The sequence below is a fragment of the Anolis sagrei genome, chromosome 11 (assembly GCF_037176765.1).
Source record: "Anolis sagrei isolate rAnoSag1 chromosome 11, rAnoSag1.mat, whole genome shotgun sequence".
NCBI classification, from domain to species: Eukaryota; Metazoa; Chordata; class Lepidosauria; order Squamata; family Dactyloidae; genus Anolis; species Anolis sagrei.
In genome coordinates, this window is record NC_090031.1 from 31,742,579 (window position 1) to 31,757,695 (window position 15,117).

A 15,117-nucleotide genomic window follows, 5' to 3' on the forward strand; every position below is an offset into this window, starting at 1 on the left:
CCTTTCATGTCATTTTAACCCATGCAAAAACAGGGCAATATAAAAAGAAGCAAGTATATTTCAGTGACTTGGGCAAGTCACACTCTCTCAGCCTCAGAGGGAGTCAATGGCAAAACTCCCTCTGAACAAATATCGCCAAGAAGACTCTATGATAAGTCTGAAAAAGCTGGAACATAACATAACAACAACTCAGAGCTACTGTCCAAAAAACAATCAAAATTGGAAAATTTGCAATTGTATGCGATTTTGCTTTCTGTACACAAAAGACCCGGGTGAAAACTTCCCCGAGGCAAGTGTCCAGCATCCAAAGTGTCCACACTTCTGGGAAGAGGGTGCCACTGGCGGGCATGGGGTCATTTCTGCAGACGAGGCGGAAGTGATTTCCGATCGCTCCCGGCCCGCGTTCCAGGAAACCCTCACTCCATTGTGATTACAATAAAGACCAGAAAGAGAGGAAGCGGCTGGGTTGTTAATTTTTTTTTCGATGAAGGAAGCCCTCGAGACAGCTGGAAGTCGCAAAACAGCTCATGTTCAGAAGGAAAAAAATACAGGGATAGAAATAAAATGTAATGTCACGGGTTCCGCTTCAAGGCGTTGGAATCTGTCTCTGACCCAAAGGCAGGGATTTTTCTCCGGCCAGGAACGTGACCTCGGTTCAACACCAGCGGCAACAACAGCTTCTGAGTTTGGCAAGAGCGGAAAAGAAAGGGAGAGCCAGCGATTTGGGGGAAAGGGTGTTTTGTGCTACTGTTTGGGGACGCTGGGAGTTGTAGTCCAACACAGCATCATTTCCAACGCATGAGGATAAAATGCAGCAGCAAAGCACAGCCTTTCCTGTCCCAATAAACACTCAAAATACACAGAAATTATGGACCACACTAACAACGACCATGTCAGGCTACACAGAGAAGCCATTGAAACAGGGGAACTCCAGACAAAAAATAATCAGGGATAGTTAATCACCTCTCAATCCACAAGCTTGTGGACAATTTCAACAGAAAGGAAGAAACCATGAAAATCTGGCTACCAGTATTTAAAAACTCTAAAATCAGGAACAATATTAAAAAACAGAGGAACTCCAGACAAAAAATATTCAGGGACAGTTAATCACCCCTCGATCCACAAGCTTGTGGACAATCTCAACAGAAAGGAAGGAATCATGAAAATGAACAAAATCTGGCTACCAGTATTTAAAATCAGGAACAATATTAAAAAACAGAGGAACTCCAGACAAAAAATAATCAGGGACAGTTAATCACCTCTCAATCCAAAAGCTTGTGGACAATCTCAACAGAAAGGAAGAAACCATGAAAATGAACAAAATCTGGCTACCAGTATTTTAAAACTGTAAAATCAGGAACAATATTAAAAAACAGGGGAACACCAGACAAAAAATAATCAGGGACAGTTAATCACCTCTCAATCCACAAGCTTGTGAACAATCTCAACAGAAAGGAAGGAACCACGAAAATGAACAACATCTGGCTACCAGTATTTAAAAACTCTAAAATCAGGAATAATATTAAAAACAAACAAACAGGGGAACACCAGACAAAAAATAATCAGGGACAGTTAATCACCCTCAATCCAAAAGCTTGTGGACTATCTCTACAGAAAGGAAGGAACAATAAAAATGAACAAAATCTGGCTACCAGTATTTAAAAACTCTAAAATCAGGAACAGTATCAAAAAACAGGGGAACTCCAGACAAAAAACAATCAGGGACAGTTAATCACCTCTCAATCCACAAGCTTGTGGACAATCTCAACAGAAAGGAAGAAACCATGAAAATGAACAAAATCTGGCTACCAGCATTTAAAATCAGGAACAATATTAAAAAACAGGGGAACTCCAGACAAAAAATTACCAGGGACAGTTAATCACCTCTTAATCCACAAGCATGTGGACAATCTCAACAGAAAGGAAGAAACCATGAAAATGAACAAAATCTGGCTACCAGTATTTTAAAACTGTAAAATCAGGAACAATATTAAAAAACAGGGGAACACCAGACAAAAAATAATCAGGGACAGTTAATCACCTCTCAATCCACAAGCTTGTGAACAATCTCAACAGAAAGGAAGGAACCACGAAAATGAACAACATCTGGCTACCAGTATTTTAAAACTGTAAAATCAGGAATAATATTAAAAACAAACAAACAGGGGAACACCAGACAAAAAATAATCAGGGACAGTTAATCACCCTCAATCCAAAAGCTTGTGGACTATCTCTACAGAAAGGAAGAAACCATGAAAATGAACAAAATCTGGCTACCAGGATTTAAAAACTCTAAAATATAATATTTATCATATTCTCTCCCTCTAATATTACTTATAATTAAATAATTATAATTAATTAATATTACTACTAATAATATTACAGTATGTTATAGTACAATGTAATATATAATATTAATATTGTGCTATGATAATAATATAATATATTGTATTTACTTTTTATTTGTAAGCCGCTCTGAGTCATATAAATGTTGTAAATAAAATAATAAATAAAATCAGGAACAATATTAAGAAACAGGGGAACTCCAGACAAAAAAAAATCAGGGACAGTTAATCACCCCTCAACCCATAAGCTTGTGGACAATCCCAACAGAAAGGAAGAAACCATGAAAATGAACAAAATCTGGCTACCAGTATCTAAAAACTCTAAAATATAATATTTATAATATTTTCTCCATCTAATATTACTTATAATTAAATAATTATGATTAATTATTATTACTAATAATATTACAGTATAATATCATAGTACAATGTAATATATAATATTAATATTGTGCTGTGATAATAATACAATATATTGTATTTACTTTTTACTTGTAAGCCGCTCTGAGTCATATAAATGTCGTAAATAAAATAGTAAAAAAATTCAGGAACAATATTAAAAAAACAGGGGAACTCCAGACAAGAAAACAATCAGGGACAGCTAATCACCTCTCAATCCACAAGCATGTAGACAAAATCAACAGAAAGGAAGAAACCATGAAAATGAACAAAATCTGGCTACCAGTATTTAAAAACTCTAAAATCAGGAATAATATTAAAAACAAACAAACAGGGGAACTCCAGACAAAAAAATAATCAGGGACAGTTAATCACCTCTCAATCCACAAGCATGTGGACAATCTCAACAGAAAGGAAGAAACCATGAAAATGAACAAAACCTGGCTACCAGTATTTAAAAACTCTAAAATCAGGAACAATATTAAAAAACAGGGGAACTCCAGACAAAAAACAATCAGGGACAGCTAATCACCTCTCAGCAAAGGATTCCCCCAGGCAACCACACCTTGAAAACTGCTAGGCCATTAAATGCTAATCAAGGTGGCCAATTGCTACATTCACACCTACCTCCAACAGACAAGAGTTCTTTCTCCCACCCTGGACATCATTCCACAGATATATAAACCCCATTTTCCTAGTTTCCTACAGACCTCACAACCTCTGAGGATGCCTGTCATAGATGCAGGAGAAATGTCAGGAGAGAATGCTTCTGGAACATGGCCATACAGCTCAAAAAACTTCAAACAATGCACTCTCCACAAAAAGAGACTCAAATGCATTAAAGCAGGTGTCAAATGCAAGTTTGTCAAGTAGATAACCAAAATAATAGATGGTTCCAAAGGTTGCTATCAGTTACAAGGGGATAATAAATAATATTGCTGTTTGAATATGCAATCAAAGGGCCAACAGGTTTCATTTCACGAGCCATCTGTTGTGTAATTGTGAAAGCTGCCACTCATCTACACAGTTCTGCCACTCATCTACTCAGAAATCTATTCTGATCCATTCCCAAGGATTCTTTAAATGGTACATAAGAGTACGGAGCAATACTAATCTATATATATAAAAATGCTCATGTCGTAATGAGTGGCTTCAAAACAAAAGAACCGCTGGGCCAATACTTACCAAATTTGGCAACGAAATGTCTCACTACACAAGGAGTGACCATCAATCAAAAAAATATGATTTTGTCATTTGGGAGTTGTAGTTGCTGGGATTTATAGCTCGCCTACAATCAAAGAGCATTCTGAACTCCACCAATGATGGAATTGAACCAAACTTGGCACACAGAACTCCCATGACCAACAGAAAATACTGGAAGGGTTTTGGTGGGCATTGACCTTGAGTTTGGGAGTTGTAGTTCACCTACATCCAGAGAGCACTGTGGACTCAAACAATGATGGATCTGGACGAAATTTGGCACTGGAACAACCACATTTTCAGGCTGCTCCTAAAGACTGCCCGCGTTGGGGCATGTCTGATGTCCTTAGGGAGTGAATTCCAGAGTCGAGGGGCCACCACCGAGAAGGTCGTCTCCCATGTCCCAACCAATCGCGTCTGCGAAAGGTGGGAGCGTGAGCAGGGCTTCTCCAGATGATCGAAGAGATCATGTGGGTTTGTACACAGAAATGCAGTCATGCAGTATTATATTATTATATTATTATTATTAGTATGATATTATTAGTATGATATTATTAGTATGATATTATTACTATGATATTATTAGTATGATATTATTAGTATGATATTATTAGTATTTCAGTGGGAATTGAAATACTAATTATATTATAATATATATATAAATAATATTATATTATTATATTATTATTAGTATGATATTATTAGTATGATATTATTAGTAATTCAGTGGGAATTGAAATACTAATTATATTATAATATATATATAAATAATATTATATTATTATATTATTATTAGTATGATATTATTAGTATGATATTATTAGTATTTCACTTCCCACTGAAATACTAATAAGTTTATATTGATTAAAATTGCTCTTCATTTTAATTATTGTATTGTTTTAAAGTGTTTTTTTGCACTACAAATAAGATATACAGCTTTTGTCGCTTGCCACAGCCATTGTGTCTTTCGCTGCCCTCCTCGGTTCCTCCTTGAGCCTGTTTCAAAGAATTAGGGAAGCAAATCTGACTTCTGAGAAAGAAGAGAGAAACCCACAAGGGATTGTGCAATTGCAATGTTCGTTGCACAAAGAGAAAGAGAAAGAGGGAGGAGAACAAGAGAAAGAAGGGGGCAAAAAAGAGAAGGAAAGGGATCCAGCAGAAAGAGAGAAGGAAGGAATGGATGGACTGAAGGAAGAGATAGAAAGAGAATGTTCACTCTACAAGAAGAGCTTTTAAGAGGATGAGCTCCCTCTGTCAGCTCCAGCTCCCCATGAGGGGACATGAGATTGTTTATTATATCATTGTTTTTAACTGTCTTTAAACTTTTTTTATGATGTTGAGCATTGAATTTTGCTATTGTTAACTGCTTTGAGTCACCCAAGGGCTGAGAAAAGCGGTATATAAATGAAATAATAATAATAATAATTTTTTTTGTCGTGTCAGGAGCGACTTGAGAAACTGCAAGTCGCTTCTGGTGTGAGAGAATTGGCTGTCTGCAAGGACGTTGCCCAGGGGACGCCTGGATGATTTGATGTTTTTATCATCCTTGTGGGAGGCTTCTCTCATGTCCTGACATGAGGAGCTGGAGCTGACAGAGGGAGCTCATCCGCCTCTCTCTGGATTTGAACCTGCGACCTGTCGGTCTTCAGTCCTGCTGGAACAGGGGTTTAACCTACTGCACCACCAGGGGCTCCATAATAATAATAATAATAATAATAATAATAATAATAATAATAATAATAGAAGCCTCCCACAAGGATGGTAAAACATCAAAACATCTGGGCAACATCCTTGCAGATGGCCAGTTCTCTCACACCAGAAGCAACTTGCAGTTTCTCAAGTCGCTCCTGACATGGGGGAAAAAAACCACTATGCTGACGATCGTGTCATCACCGCCCAAGCAAGGAGCTTTGAAATTTATTTATTATTTATTTATTTACAGTATTTGTATACTGCTTTTCTCACCCCAAGGGGGACTCAAAGCGGTTTACACATAAGTAATGGCAAAATTCAATTCCCAGTACAAAGAATTACAATTATACACTACAATTAGACATAAAACAAATTAAAAACAAAACATCCATAAGCAATAAAGCAATCATTGAAACAATAAAACAGTCTCATCCATCGAATCGCCGTTCCAGTCATTGTCTTTCCGAAATGCGGCATACATTTACTTCTACTGCCCGAAGGCCTGGTTGAACAAAAGCTCTCCAAAGCTTGAGGTGCCCTTATTTATTTATTGACTACATTTCTACCCCGCCTTCCTCCAACCTGGAGGGGACTCAAGGCAACTTTACAACCAGGTAACCACTCGATGCCTGATCTGATCACTTGTGAAAACTGAAAGGTCATAAAAGAAGGCAACAGTGCTCCTGAGCAGGTGCATCTCGTGGTGCCAGAGCTCAGTCTGTTCAGTGCCTTCCAAGTCGCCCAGTCTTCTGTGTGCCCAGGGGGGAGTCTCTCTTTTGGTATCAGCCATGGATTGAGGTGCTGGGTTTGGGCCTGCCACTTTTGGGCTCTCGCTTGCTGGGGTGTTCCAGCGAGTGTCTCTGTAATCTTAGAAAACTATTTCTAGATTTAAGTCGTTGACGTGCTGGCTGATGCCCAAACAGGGGATGAGCTGGAGATGTCTCTGCCTTGGTCCTTTCACTATTGACTGCTACTTCCCGGCGGATGTCAGGTGGTGCAATACCGGCTAAGCAGTGTGATTTCTCCAGTGGTGTAGGGCGCAGACACCCTGTGATAATGCGGCATGTCTCATTCAGAGCCACATCCACTGTTTTAGTGTGATGAGATGTGTTCCACACTGGGCATGCATACTCAGCAGCAGAGTAGCATAGCGCAAGGGCAGATGTCTTCACTGTGTCTGGTTGTGATCCCCAGGTTGTGCCAGTCAGCTTTCGTATGATGTTGTTTCTAGCACCCACTTTTTGCTTGATGTTCAGGCAGTGCTTCTTGTAGGTCAGAGTACGGTCCAGGGTGACTCGCAGGTACTTGGGTGTGTTGCAATGCTCCAGTGGGATCCCTTCCCAGGTGATCCTCAGAGCTCGGGATGCTTGTCTGTTCTTAAGGTGAAAGGCGCATGTCTGTGTTTTAGATGGATTAGGGATCAGCTGGTTTTCCCTGTAGTAGGCGGTAAGAGCACCTAGAGCTTCGGAGAGCTTCTGTTCAACCATCTCAAAGCTCCCTGCTTGAGTGGTAATGGCACGATCATCAGCATAGATGAAACTCTCTGTCCCTTCTGGCAGTGGCTGGTCATTTGTGTAGATGTTGAACCAGAGATATAATTCGGTAAAGCCTTTTGATACTGTGAACCACTTGCGGGTCCAAATGCTGCATTTTAGAGACAGTTTCACTGTTTGTGCCTCGTGTTTTACCGTGTCAGAAGCAAAGCAAAAGCAAAACTACAGTGAGAAAGAAGCGATGGTTGTGCCTGGCTAAGAGTGCAGCTCCTTCTAGTGTCCTTGTTACAAAACAACACTCCGACCCAACGTTTGCTAGAAAGCAGTGCTCTGAACCAACGTCTCTTGGGGAATTTACAAGAAGGGCTCTCTATGAAGTTCAGGTGAGTTTGCAGAGACACCACGCGGGGAGATCAGGAAGTATTTCCCTCTGCCAAACGAGGAGCAGAGAAAACAGCAAAAGCTGGGCTGCGTTTTGATAAATGCCTGCCCCAAAGTGGTCAAATCCACTCTCAACCCCACTCTTGAATGTTCAGCAACTTTGCCTACATAAAGAATGCTGTTACAATTATGGAAAACACCAAGAATACCCACCAAAGAAAATTGGATTTTGAAAGTGATGGACATCATGAATATGGACCTTCTTACCCAAAAACTTGCTCAGAACAACATCCACTACCAGGAAACAGTTTGGGGACAATTTATGGAATTCTTAAGAAATAAATACAGAGGACTTTATATAAAGGAAAATTAAAAGAAAACTTAAAGGATAGAAGGGAAAATAAGAAAACAACGCCACATGAACAAAAAAAAATGCTTCAGACATTAATTAGAACCTCGGCAAACAGAACTCGGAGGCAACTTAGAGGGAAAATACTCTTGTTTTACCCCCTTTTTTCTTTTTTCTCTTTTTCGCTTCTATCAAGTTTCAAACTTTCTTTCATCTTTAATTGTTCCCCTACTTTCATTGTACTCTTTTCAAACATTAGTTTTATTTTATGTATACATTTATTAATTAAAAGCATAATTTTAAAAAAGAATGCTGTACGCAAAGACAAAAGACAACACTTTTGGGACTAAATAGGAGAGAAAAATTTGCAGCATACTTTTTGGAAGACTAGGGGTGTATTGACACCGGTGTTTCTCAACCTTCCTAATGCCGCAACCCCTTAATACAGTTCCTCATGTTGTGGTGACCCCCAACCATAACATTATTTTCATTGCCTACTTCATAATTGACCCCCAGGTTGAGAAACACTGATCTACACTGTTGAATAGTGGTTCTCAGAGGTGTTTTCTTTTCTTTTCTTTTCTTTTTTGACCAGGGACCACTTTGATTTTTGTTGTTGTTAGCAGTGACCTCAAGGTTCAAGAATAATAAACTGTTTTCATCTAAAAATAAACTATAATCAAAACTTTTAACATATTCATTACACTTAATAGTAACACGAATTAAGAATGCTATTATAATATATAAAAAAGAACATTTTGAATAGAAAATTAAATTTGGTTTGCATCAATGTGATTTTTGAGCTTGCATCTTCTTTACAAGTTGGGTATTCTTAGGGGTAATATTATTGCTCAAGGAAGCAGGTAGAGGGGAGGAAGGAAGGGAGAGGGAAAGGAGGAAGGAAGAAAGGACCAAGGAAGGAGGGAGAGAAGCAAGAAGGGATTGAGGACTGGAGGGAAGGAAGGAAGGAAGCGAGGGTGGAAGGAGGGAGAGAAGGAAGGAAGGGAAGGAAGGAAAGAAAGAAGGGAGGGAGGGAGGAAGGAGAGGAGGAAGAAAAGAAAGACGGAAGCAAAGAAGAAGGGGAGGAAGGGATGGGAATGAGGGAGGAAGGGAGGAAGGAAGGAAGGAAGGAAGGAAGGAAGGAGGCAAGGAAGAAAGGGATTGAGGGAGGGAGAGAGAGAGGAAGGGAAGGAAGGAAAGAAAGGAGGAAGGAAGGAGAGGAGGAAGAAAAGAAGGACAGAGGCAAAGAAGAAAGGAAGGAAGGGATGGGACTGTGGGAGGAAGGGAGGAAGAGGAGAAGGAAAGGGAAAGGAAGGGAAGGAAGGAAGGGAGCAAGGAAGGAAGGACGGAGGCAAAGAAAAAAGGGATTGAGGGAGGAAGAAAGAGAGGAAAGCGAAGGAAGGAAAGAAGGAAGGGAGCAATGAAGAAAGGAAGGAGGGAGGCAAGGAAAAGGGGATTGAAGGAGGGAGAGAAAGAGGAAGGGAAGGAAGGGAAGAAAGGAGGAAGGAAGGAGAGGAGGAAGAAAAGAAAGATGGAGGCAAAGAAGAAGGGGAGGAAGGGATGGGACTGAGGGAGGAAGGGAGAGAGAGAAGGAAAGGGAAGGGCAGGAAGGAAGGAAGGGAGCAAGCAAGGAAAGAGGGTGGCAAGGAAGAAAGGGATTGAAGGAGGGAGAGAGAGAGGAAGGGAAGGAAGGAAAGAAGGAAGGGAGCAAGGAAGGAAGGACAGAAGCAGGGAGGAAGGAAGGAAGGAAGGAAGGAAGGAAGGAAGGAAGGAAGGAAGGAAGAGAGAGGAAGGGATGGTACCAAGGGAGCAAGGAAGAGGCAGCAGCATGGAAGCCAAGCCTCAGGGGAGAGCAAATAGGCCTTTAGCCTTCTCTGTCAAAGAGTGCTGTTGCCTTCATCAAACTATAACTCTCAATCAGAGGATAAAACACTAAGCTGGTCATTTGAGATTTCTGGAAGCTTCAAATCACGATTTTTAAGTACATAAATAATTTTTGCATTAATAATCCAAGTTACTTTGGCGATTTAATGCTAACACATTGGTATGAATGCCACAGCACACTTTTTTACTCACCAAGTAGAGCAGAAACGTATGAAGACCAGTCCCAAGTCCGACGGAAGAGAGAATGCCCAAGCCTACCCAGTAGGCACACCAAAAGAACTTTTTCTCCATATAGAACACATACTAAAGGAAGGAAGAAAAGACAGCAAAGTGTCATTGGCACACTACAGAAATCCTTGAGTGCTCTAGCTGGAAGTCAGCTGTGACCAGCAGTGCTGCAGAATTCGAAAAGGCACAAATGGAGGGCGAAAGGGAGAAAAGTGCCAAGAGGAAGGCGCATGAAGCCAACCCTGACTGGGGTTGGCTTGATGCGCCTTCTACCTGGAGACTGCCTTCTACCTGGAAATCGATGTCCTCACTGAGGGAGAACATGTGGATCAAGAATAGGGCTCCACAGCCACCTACGGACCCACTGCCAAGACACTGCACTTGGGGGTCCATCATACTTGGGCTATGAGGGATCACCTTAGTAAGTAAGTAATTACTAGTAGTGCCCCCAGTGGCGTAGCGGGTTAAACCACTGAGCTGCTGAACTTGCTTTTTTTTTGTTGTGTCAGGAGTGACATGAGAAACTGCAAGTCGCTTCTGGTGTGAGAGAATTGGCCGTCTGCAAGGACGTTGCCCAGGAGACGCCCGGATGATTTGAAGTTTTTATCATCCTTGTGGGAGGCTTCTCTCATGTCCTCACATGGGGAGCTGGAGCTGATAGAGGGAGCTCATCCACCTCTCTCCGGATTCGAACCTGCGACCTGTCGGTCTTCAGTCCTGCCGGCACAGGGGTTTAACCCACTGCGCCACCGGGGGCTCCGCTGAACTTGCTGACCGCACTTCATGCAGTCATGCTGACCACATGACCTTGGAGACGTCTACAGACAGCGCCGGCTCTTCGGCTCAGAAATGGAGATGAGCACCAACCCCCAGAGTTGGACACAACTGGACTTAATGTCAAGAGGAAAATTTTACCTTTACTTTAGTATTACTGCTATTAACATTAGATGTCCTCATATTATATATACTCATGAAGAAGTCGAGAAATTACACCAAAAATTGACTCAAAAAACCTAATAATAACAATAATAATAATAGAGCCTACCTTAATATTGCTCAGCTCAAAGCAAAAACAAAACTCAAGTAAACGCCAGCAAGCTTTCTGTACACATAGAAAACACTTTAGCAAATGTTACTCAAGGTTTTTTACCTGTTGATGTGCTCCCTCAATATAATACACAGACGTAAGCACTGAAAGCAGCAGTAAGAGAGACACCACGATACTTCGGCGATGCCACAATCTAAGGGAAGAAGAAATCAAGATGTGCTTAAAGTCTAGACCTGGGAGAAAAATAATAATATAATAATAATAATAATAATAATAAACCTTTATTTACACCCCGCTAACATCTCCCGAAGGACTCGGTGCGGCTTACAAGAGGCCGAGGCCCAACACATCAATAACACAACAGCATAACAAATACAACAATAAATAAAACTCATAAAACAAGCAATAAACATTAAAACAATAGCAGTAAACATTAGACAATAACACCACAACGCATTTAAAACTAAGGCCGGGCCAAATGTAATGATTAAATTTTTAAAAATGCTGGACTTGACAGGTGAAATAGATAGGTGCCACCACGGAGAAGGCCCTGTCCCTCGTCCCCACCAACCGCGCTTGCGACGCAGGTGGGATCGTGAGCAGGGCCCCTCTATTCTGGTTTGGTTAGACCACTCCTGGAATATTGTGTCCCATTCTGGGCACCACAATTCAAGAAAGATATTGACAAGCTGGAATGTATCCAGAGGAGGGCGACTCAAATGATCAAGGGTCTGGAGAACAAGCCCTATGAGGAGCAGCTTAAGGAGCTGGGCATGGTTAGCCTGAAGAAGAGAAGGCTGAAAGGAGACATGATAGCCATGTATAAATATGTGAGAGGAAGCCACAGGGAGGAGGAGGGAGCAAGCTTGTTTTCTGCTTCCTTGGAGACTAGGACGCAATGGAACAATGGCTTCAAACTACAAGAGAGGAGATTCCACCTGAACATGAGGAAGAACTTCCTGACTGTGAGAGCCGTTCAGCAGTGGAACTCTCTGCCCCTGAGTGTGGTGGAGGCTCCTTCTTTGGAAACTTTTAAACAGAGGCTGGATGGCCATCTGTCAGGGATGTTTTGAATGCAATATTCCTGCTACTTGGCAGAATGGGGTTGGACTGGATGGCCCATGAGGTCTCTTCCAACTCTTTGATTCTATGATCCTATGATTGGAGAGATTCTGTGGGTTCATATACGGAGATGCGGTCACGCAGGTAGGCGGGTCCCAAACCGTTCAGGGCTTTATAGGTAAGCACCTGCACCTTGAATTGGGACCGGAAAATGAACAGCAGCCAATGGAGCTCCTTAAACAGGAGGGTTGACCTCTCCCTGTAAGGAGCACCAGTTAACAACCTGGCCACCGCCCGTTGGACCAGTTGGAATTTCCGGGCCGTTTTCAAGGGCAGCCCCACGTAGAGCGCATTACAGTAGTCCAATCTGGAGGTGACTAAGGCATGGACCACCCTGGCCAGATCCGCACACTGGGTCCTAAATCCCTTCCTGAGACTTGATCCTGAATATATTATAGCTACTGGGCTATCTCTGCATGATAGGATAGAGGTCACCTCGCTCTACTGATTAGAGTCTTCTCTTTTTGTGATTGACTGATTAGAAACATGAATTTGAAGCTCAAAGAAAGAGTCATCATGGAAGGTTGTGCAACGCAGGAAATCCATCATTGCTTGAAGAATGTTGATGATTTGGCCCCTTTCTGACTTTGACCTGTTTGGACCTCAGAAAGGCAACCTACATGGTTTCAGATTCAATGACTTGAATGACTTCAAACAGTGGGTTTTTGAAAGTTTTCCAGGCTGTATGGCCATGTTCCAGAAGCATTCTCTCCTGATGTTTCGACCGTATCTATGGCAGGCATCCTCAGAAGTTGTGAGGTCTCTTGGAAACTAGGAAAATGGGGTTTACATATCTGTGGAGTGATGTCCAGGGTGGAGAAAGAACTCTTGTCTGCTGGTGGGGGGTGTGAATATCTCAACTGGCCACTTTGATTCACATTTAATGGCCTAGCAATTTCAAAGTCTGGCTTCTTACTGCCTGGGGAAAACCTTTGTTGTGAGCTGATTAGTTGGCCCTGATTGTTTCCTGTCTGGAATTCTCCTGTTTTTTTTAATGCTGTTCTTTATTTACTGTTATGATTTTAGAGTTTTCTATTTTTTCAAATTTTATGTATGCTTAAAATTGAATAAATAATATTTTTTAAAAAGAGTTTTTTAAATACTGTTAACCAGATTTTGTTCATTTTCATGGTTTCTTCCTTTCTGTTGAAATTGTCCACATGCTTGTGGATTTCAATGGTTTTTCAGGGCCAACGAATCACCTCCCAACAAAGGATTCCCCCAGGCAGTAAGAAGCCAGATCTTGAAAACTGCTAGGTCATTAAATGCTAATCAAGGTGGCCAATTGAAACGTTCAGACCTATCTCAAATGGTTCTTTCTCCCACCCTGGACATTCCACAGATATATTCCTCATTTTCCTAGCTTCCAATAGACCTCACAACCTCTGAGCATGCCTGCCAAAGATGGAGGCAAAATGTCAGGAGAGAATGCTTCTGGAACATGGCTAGACAGCCCAGAAAACACACAACAACCCAGTGATTCTGGTCATGAAAGCCTTCGACGATACTATTACATCATCATCATCATCATTATCATCATCATCATTGTGTATTTACTTTATGGTCCATTCTTTCAAGCTTATTAACGTTTCCAGGAAAAAATACTGCAAGGTAACAAGGGGTCTCCTCCAGAGGACGATGCCCTGCCGTTCTTCTCGATCTTTCCGCTTCTGTTCGTCCAGCGAAGAGGGTTCTATGAAAATGAAAGGATACGGAAAGGAGGTTAGGAGAATCAGGAGAGGCATTTAAAACAAATGCCAGCCCTGTCCGTCTTCATTCTCACCTTCTTTGGGATCAAAAAACTTGACCGGGTTGTGGCGCTACTAGTTGGGAGCCAGCTGCATTAAATCACTACTGACCGAGAGGTCAAGAGTTTGAAGCCAGCCCGGGTCAGAGTGAGCTTCCGGCCATTAGTCTAGCTTACTATTGACCTATGCAGCCCGAAAGACAGTTGCATCTGTCAAGTAGGAAATTTAGGTACCGCTTTATGCGGGGAGGCTAATTTAACTAATTTATGACACCATAAAATCTTCTGGTAGTGTACAGAAGAATGAGGAAGTACTCCATGAAAGGACTTGGCGTCACAAATGGATGGTGAAGTGGCAGCGCCCTCTGAGACTGGATCGAGCATACTCTCATGAAGCCGGGAAAAGCTGGAATGTTAAATTGCCTCCGTGTGTGTGTGTGTGTGTGTATATATATATTGTATGTCTAATTGGCATTGAATGTTTGCCATGTATATGTGCATTGTAATCCGCCCTGAGTCCCCTGCGGGTTGGGAAGGGCAGAATATAAATACGGTAAATAAATAAATAATTTTCTCTACTTTTTCAGATTTTAGCTCCCCTAAACCCTAGGCGCAGGTTCGCAGCTTGGGTGTGACCCTGGATTCATCGTTGAGCCTGGATCCCCAGGTTTCAGCGGTGACCAGGGGAGCATTTGCACAGCTCAGGCTCGTGCGCCAGCTGCGCCCGTACCTCGGGAAGTCTGACTTGGCCACGGTAGTACACACTCTGGTCACATCCCACCTTGACTACTGCAACACTCTCTACGTGGGGCTGCCCTTGAAGACGGCCCGGAAGCTCCAGCTAGCCCAGCGCGCGGCAGCCATGTTACTAACAGGAGCGGGACGCAGGGAGCACACAACCCCCTTGTTGTTTCAGCTCCACTGGCTGCCGATCTGCTACCAGGCCCAATTCAAGGTGCTGGTGCTGGCCTACAAAGCCCAAAACGGTTCCGGCCCAAAATACCTTTCGGACCGCATCTCGGCCTATGAGCCCACGAGGACTTTGAGATCGTCTGGGGAGGCCCTTCTCTCGATCCAGCCTGCCTCACAGGCACGCCTGGCGGGGACGAGGGATAGGGCCTTCTTGGTGGTGGCCCCCCGGCTGTGGAACACCCTCCCTGTAGACATCAGACAGGCGCCCTCCCTTATGACATTCCGCAAGAGACTAAAGACGTGGTTGTTTGAGAAGG

General features: G+C 42.3%; 1 protein-coding gene across 3 annotated transcripts in view; it reads right to left on the reverse strand.

Annotated features, from left to right (window-relative positions):
* VMP1 (vacuole membrane protein 1) overlaps nt 1-15,117 on the reverse strand; it is a 120,818-nt gene that overhangs the window by 91,132 nt on the left and 14,569 nt on the right. For all 3 annotated transcript variants that reach the window (XM_060756783.2, XM_060756784.2, XM_060756785.2), the window contains exons 3-5: nt 13,699-13,834; nt 11,122-11,212; nt 9,936-10,046 (exon numbers count right to left, since the gene is read on the reverse strand). In XM_060756783.2, the coding sequence (XP_060612766.1) occupies nt 9,936-10,046; nt 11,122-11,212; nt 13,699-13,834 (338 nt within the window). The remainder of the gene's footprint in view (nt 1-9,935; nt 10,047-11,121; nt 11,213-13,698; nt 13,835-15,117) is intronic.